This window comes from Porites lutea, chromosome 3 (assembly GCF_958299795.1).
Source record: "Porites lutea chromosome 3, jaPorLute2.1, whole genome shotgun sequence".
Taxonomy (NCBI): domain Eukaryota; kingdom Metazoa; phylum Cnidaria; class Anthozoa; order Scleractinia; family Poritidae; genus Porites; species Porites lutea.
This window is the reverse complement of record NC_133203.1, coordinates 28,543,995-28,551,184: the sequence shown is the minus strand read 5'-3', so window position 1 is coordinate 28,551,184 and position 7,190 is coordinate 28,543,995. Positions and strand designations below refer to the sequence as shown.

The 7,190-nt window shown below is 41.7% G+C and overlaps 1 protein-coding gene across 1 annotated transcript; it reads right to left on the bottom strand.

Annotated features, from left to right (window-relative positions):
* Positions 1 to 713: 713 nt before the first annotated feature.
* LOC140932103 (putative beta-lactamase-like 1) lies at positions 714 to 6,896 on the bottom strand. The gene is made up of 4 exons (XM_073381757.1): positions 6,327 to 6,896; positions 4,518 to 4,684; positions 3,675 to 3,903; positions 714 to 2,107 (listed from the first exon to the last, which is right to left on the bottom strand). The coding sequence occupies exons 1-4, from the start codon at positions 6,894 to 6,896 to the stop codon at positions 1,478 to 1,480; spliced, it is 1,596 nt and encodes a 531-aa protein (XP_073237858.1). The 3' UTR covers positions 714 to 1,477.
* Positions 6,897 to 7,190: the final 294 nt, after the last annotated feature.

The following is a 7,190-nucleotide window of genomic DNA, read 5'->3' as shown; positions in this document are numbered from 1 at the left end:
CTCACCTTTGAAAATACAAATGAACTCCAGTAACAAAACAGCAAAGACAATAGCGACTCAGTGAGTTTTACGGCAATATTTTGCTCTACCTCTTCAGGCGAAAAAAAGAAGAAAAGCGGGAAAGTCGTTACAAGGTTTATAGTGAGAGAATGCACTTGCCGTTGTCCCATCGCATTTTCGTCATCTTAGCCCGTTGTTTCTTTTGGTGACATTGTTGCCGAATCGTTGGAAAATATCGAGGGGCTCCCACACGGCCGCGCCGAAGAAACATTTGGGACTAAACTTTCTGTAACATTTTTATAGTTTACAATTGCTTGTGCCACACGGTGCATAAAAAATTCAATATATCGCCGGCTCCTTGTGTAGGTTGATAAGAAAACGGAAAATGAAAAGGAGACTGAAACACATTAACTTTCCCAGAGAAGTCATTCCCGAATTCAAGGCTCTCTTTTCCCGAGCCTGGTTCTTTTGTCCCCTCTCTACTCGTTCCATGAAAATTACAAAAGCACAACTTTGAAAATCCAACCAGAAATTGATTTCTGCTGGGGAACCAATAGCAATCAGGCCGGTCACTTACATAAGTGTCACCCTTTAGCTTTGCATTCCTCACAAACTACCCAACTACCCCTCCTGAAGATCAGAATCTTGCCCTAAGTGATAAGTTATTAATAGTCTGGGCCCTGTTGTTCGAAGGCCGATTAGCGTTTAACCCAGGGTTAAATTTAACCCGGGTTTCTTTTTCTTTTGTTTAAAAGCATTTTCTGGGATAATTTTTCTCTGTTATTTTAAAGAGCATCCAGTCGTCAACTTGTTGACAAAAAGAATTAAACTGAATTTACTTGTTAAGCTTTCATATCTGAATTCAAATTTCGCACTAACCCTGGGTTATCTTAACCCAGCTTTGAACAACCCGCCCCTGGGGTTTGGACAGGGGTAAGTAGGAAATTTTGACCCAGTTATAACCACTAGAAAGGAATTTCTTGTCGTGAGATGAAAATTTACCAACAATAGTCGGGAATTTACGCAAATGATATAAAATAGGAGGTTAATTCGGACTGAGTAAGAAGGCTTGCTCAAAGACTCAAAGAGGTTTACAGGGTCCAAGGGTGTTTATCAATGTTTGCCATCCAAAACTACAAACCATCCGGTTGAAAATCTTGTGCAAAAATATTTAACAATACTGAAAAATTTGACGATGTGGGAGAACGACCCGCTACAAAGTATACATATACAAACTTAGCTGAAGAGATTGAAAACATGAGGAAAACTGCGTCTCCCAAATCAGAGCCCGTATCTCCCAAGGTTTCCCAAAAGGAATGGCGCGAACCCAACAGATTTTTACAATCAGAATTTCCGGTTTTCGCACGTACCAAAATGGCAAAGAACACAAAGTCATGTTATTAACTTAGTTGATAAAACCAAATGCAAAGGTAATAAAAAGGCTAAAAACACACAAAAAAATACTATGGGAGGAGAATTAAGAATCTTTGACCCTTACAAAGGTCATCCACGTGGATGTAAACCCTTGGGATAGTCCATCACTGTCAGGAGGGCTGAAGTAGACGCCGTATTCTAAACCAATGTGTTCAATAAGACAGCTGCCTTCCTGAAAAGCCGGTCTAGAACGTAGGATAAGCGGCTCCCCAATATAGGATAGTGTCAGATCTTGGTCTGGCTTAACAGGGTCTATGGCTAAGAGATAACCTTTGTCAACAGTGATGGTGTACGTTAGAGAATGAGTCACACCTTTGGTAGGATCCAGAGAGGTTCCTTGGAATTTACCCAGGAACGGTGTTGGATCAATTGGAAAACTTTTTACTTTGGCCTGAAGCGCAAACAAGGTTTTGTTTAGAGTGGGAAGTAGAACTGAGTACGCCAGATAAGCAGCATCTACGGCCGGCAGGAAGGACGTTCCAGGACTAACGCTCATCAGTATGTTCATGCCTAGCTCTAGTGCTGGGACCATGGACGTGAAGGCTGTGTTACCACCTGCTTTCCCTGCTATCAGGAAACCATCCATGAAGCGCATCTCCCATGGTGCTCCCCAAAGATAGTCACCACCTCGTGTGATGTAGTCCGGTTGCAGTATTTGGCGAATAGTCTGTTCCTGGAAGTTATGATAGAATAATTTATCTGCCCCTTACAAAGCTGCTCTTATCAAACCTGTGGGGGTGGACAGGGGGTCCAAATCTACCGCCTCTAGCCCCCCGCATATTTCACTTGGCTCCCTCCCTTTGTTTACCCCCCATGTCTCCCGCTTACATTCCTTTCAGAACTTCCACCTCCCGCCTCTCGTACCACTTCCGCCCCCTATTTTCCCCGAACTTTATCGAACCTGTTGGGGAGGGGGGGGGGGGGGTGGGGAAGAAGGGGGTCCAAACCTCCTGCCTCCTGTGTCTGTCCTGCGTCCTGTGTTTCTTGGCTTTCTCCCATTGCAATTATCAAGCAAAGTTGTGTACCCCCTCCTGTGTCTCCCCCTCCTATTCCTTTTAGAACTTCCACCTCCTGCCCATTTAGCGCCCCCCCCCCCCCCCTTATTGTCCCTGGCTCCCATGGACCTGTTCCAATAGCTAAACTCCATACTTCTAAATGGCCAGAATACTAAAAAATGACTAGGGTTAACTGTATAAATTGACTTATTTACAGCACAAACGTGATCCATTAAGGCGTGGTAGTCATTTTGACATGAACCTCTAATTATAAGATTGGGTTGGATCCAAAAGAGGCCAAGAAAGGTGGAGTCAAGGTTAAGAAGGAGGGTGCAAGCGCTCTCCATAGCTTGACCCTCCGGGTCTATGTAACAGTGTATTGCAAACAGGTTTAAATACCTTAAATCTTCTCTTCTTTTTGATAAACAGTCCCTAGTCCCCATCTCTTTGAGAATGATAGTAACTCTATTGCTTTAGTTACACAGAACCCAGGGGGTTACTCAACAAAAATTTTATACAGAGGATCCGCCCCAAGGTCCAACCTCTTACCCTTTCTATATACACTTTTTGAAAAAAAAAAGGTACTTTCTTATACCTTTTGTTAACAAACGGTACCATTTTCTGCATCCTTTTAAACTGCTGTAAATGCACCATCTTTTAAATATAAATAAATCACACTAAATCATTTCAGGTTTTTTTGCCTTTTTCACAGTCATAAAATGCATCTGTTAGCCCTTTAAGGTCCTCAAAAACCACAATGACAGATTTCCCTACCTTTTTTTATACTTCAACTAGCGAAATCCCCACCCTTTGATATACCTGAAGCCTGAAAAAGGTACCCCTTTTGGACAGAGCCTCCCCGCATAGGCCATTATAAGGAGTACGCATCCCCCCCCCGGACACAGAGTGGGTCACTTCGGAGGGTTTTATTATCAATAGGACCCAAGAATCAAAGAGCAATCAACTACTTCCCAGGGTCAGCTGTGGGGGGGGGGGGGGGGGGGCGAATACCAAACTACCTGAAATAAACTGTCCAATATACCAGAAAATATACTAAAACGAGTGTAAAATATCACAATTTAGAAAATCATGGTCTCCTTCATACCAAAAATTAAGCATAAGTAAATACTTTATACCCAATGTTAAGCATAAAAATACTGTATATCTGAAATTAAATACTCTAATATACTGTATACCCCACAAAACCCTGACCAACTCTGACTTCCAAACACCAAGTTGCAATACCTTGAAGATATTTTGCTTTCCTGGTTGAGTGAACATATATCCTAGTTTAGTAAGATCAGCCCCAGTTGAGTACATATCACCGGCAGGGACAAACCAACCAAGATCCATTGGAAACATGGGTACTGGAGCCATGTTGGATGAGTTTGGAGTTCCAAAACCAGTGTTTAACATTCCCAATGGCTGCAAAATATTCTCTGTTGTCCAAGTCTCAAAGGTTGTGTTTAAGAGTCTGAAAGGGCAAGCAAGCGCAGCAAGAAGTTAAAAATAGCACAAATAGTAAAAAGAAAATGTGAACAGTTAAATGAAAAGATCATTGCAGTTATAGACTCAAATTTTGCAGTTGTGGAAAGAAACTCTGAAAAAAATCAGGCTAATTCTAAATTGCACAGGGTTCAAACCCTTAACCTCTAGCTGATACTGGTGCAGTGCTCTTCCAGTTGAACTAAAAAGCCAGCTGAGTCCCTGGTCATTTTCAATTATGTAAACCAGCTTGTACAGTTGTTGCTTAAAACTTGGAAAGTAAGTGGAAAACAATGGAATGAAACTGCTTATGACATGAAACTGAAAAGGCCAGACAGTCTGCTAAAGATTTCTTTTAATACCATAGATGGTGAACTAAAAAACATTTCTTTCATTTCTTCATAAATTTAAGACTATCCAAAAGGTTTTTTTGGAAGCTTTGTTATTACATGTATCACTGAAGAGTGTGTGTGGGTTTGGTTGGAGGGGCTTCTGCAATGTATGCTTAGAAATTAGATGAACTTAGAAAACTAGGAAACAACTCTTAGTTAGGATAGACTAAAACCAATTAGATTTGGAATGTTTAAATCACTAAAACAGTACCTTTCAGTTAGCAATCGTCCGAGAAGGATGTAGGCCAGGTTACTATAAGAGGGGTAGGTTCCAGGTTCAACAACCAGAGTCTTGTCTTGTAACAATGCCAGTTGCTCAGATGTGTTGGTCCCTGCACACATTATTTTACATGGTGGTTCACGGGGTAAGCCAGAGAGCTGCATAACAACAGAAAACCTTTAACTGATAGCATTTTATGGTCTAGTGCAGTGTCAGGACTCTTTATTCCTCCCTAAAGCCCCCTTTCTGGGGGAGAATAGAGCACTTTTTTAAAACTCCTTTGCGGAAGATCATAACATTAAGCTATCAATTTATTCATTTTAGGTCAGTTGAGTCAAGTGGGAAGGGGAACTTTTAAAAAAACATAACTCTTCTCTCACAGTGTGATTTTAAAGGGGTCACGAGGATATTATTGCTCTGGGTCAATTCTGTGCTGAATTCATTACCGAGTGCCTGTACCCATTCACAAAATGCTCCTGAAGAATTATGAGGAAGTTATCAAACAAATTTCACCAGGGCCAAACCACTTAACCATAGTGATTTTTTTGGTCGCTTGAGTATCAGGCCTTCCTTTGGGGTTAGGGAAGAGGAGATTTGTAGAAGGCAAAGGTGGGGGCCAGCGGGGGGGGGGGGGGGGGGTGGGGGGGGAGGTGGCAAAGGGAGAGAGGATGCATTTCTTCTATTACAGCCCTTTTCCCCAGAAACACATACTCAGGCTACTTTTTTGGGATATTTTTGCAGGCATAGCTTTAAAACTTAAACAAGTTAGACTGACTTTTTCAAGTTTCAATTGTCCATCCTATTCCATTCATTGGTTGCGACAGATGACATGAAACAGTAACTGTTTTAAAACCAAACTATAGTCTTGAAAGACAAAACTGGGGCATTATTTTTAGAATTCAATTAATGCAACAACAAGTCATTGACAAGTTTTGGAAAAAGATGTGTGTAGGACATGTAGCAAACCCCTTTGAAGTCAGTTGTTAGACTGGGGTGGCTTTAAATTGAATTTAAAAATTGAAAAGAGGCCTCTGTCCGCCCCATAAGTGGGACACTATTTCAGTGTCTAACTGGGTAATTGTGTCCACCAGCGGAAATTTGTACCTGACCTTCGAAAAACCCAATAGGGGGCATTATGGAAGATTTATCATCATCAACTCGGTGGCTGCATTACAAATTCACCCTTAAGAGTCAAATGCCCAGAGAGAATATTCAATCGAATTCTGTTCTGTTTTAGGGCTGTTGTTCCAAAGGTCTCAAAAGCACGATAAGTAATGGTAACAGGACTGAGTGGAGTCCAATTCGGTCTGTAAACACACGAGTGATTAACAAAATCGGACGACCGCGTAGCGGGAGTCCGATTTGTTTAATCACGAGTATGATTACAGACCGAATTGGACGACACGAAGTTCTGTTACCAATTAATCGTAACTTTAACAAAATTTGTTATATATAGGGCTCTTTTTAAATCAAAACACAAGAAATTCCAAGATTTTTTCGCTAGCAATGAAAAAAAAAAGCCATTTAAGCGCGCGCGTGATGGCCCGTACTGTCCAATTACTTAGGCATGACGCGTACTGTTCTATTAAAGTGTCCTATTAAGGCTGAAATCAGGGCAGTTGAGAACCAATCAGATTTGAGAATTTTGTTATAGTTATGATTAATGTTATAATTTTTTATCTCATCGGGTCGTCTCCGGAAGAAAGTCCTTGAACAGCATCGCGTGACCATTTTACCATTATCCAATATTCTGAGATGCAAATTACACTGAATAAATCAATTATGAAATTGAATAAATACCTGATTAGCAAGTTGTCGAAGCGTAATATTGTCCTTGCTGAAAGGATTTTTAATGGAAAAGTCCGGGACGTACTTGTTCAGTGGGTCGTCCACCGAGGAAATCACACCTTGTTCAAAGAGCTTGAACAATAGCAGAACAGGGAATACCTTCGTAACACTTCCGATGCGATAAATCGTGTCATTGTCCGGCGTGTCGGATTTCTGTGCCTGCTTTGAGCCGTACTGCTCCGACCAGATGACCTTGCCTTTGTAAAACACGTTGGCCGATATTGCAGGGGCTTGTGATGTCGGGTTGACTAGAGATTTAAGGTGGCTGTCTAGCTTCTCTAAGGCTTGTACGATATCGTTTGGTAGCGGGTCTGGTAGATCGTGTAATGGAGGTTGCCTTGGACAAGGAGTGTCCTTCAGTTTACTCTCTTCTTCGTCACTTTTAACGCTCGGTTTGCATTTAATTTCGTCCTTCCTGTCTTCTGTGACCCATATAAAAAGGCCGGTCATGACAAGAAAGCAAATGAAGAATACAATGGCTGCAGCTTTCCATAGTCTGAAAAAGCGAGGATTCTGCGCCATAAAGCTCAGTGATTTTTATAGCTGTAGCTGTACTTTATACTCCTGTGCCTTGTGACCCTCGCCAACACCTGCTTCAAGCCTCGTCACGCAATCTTCCACTCCCTGCCCATCACCAAGTCCACCAAGGAAATTTTATTTTCTCTTGATAATCGGATCACTGAATCATGCACATGTAGCTTCTACTCGAAAATTGTTTGAAAAAAAAGATCATGTCCCACTGCGCTGTTGTCTCTCTGTAAAATCCCCGGGGAGACGGCGCTTAAAAAAGAAAGTGCATGTCAAGGCTTTAGCACT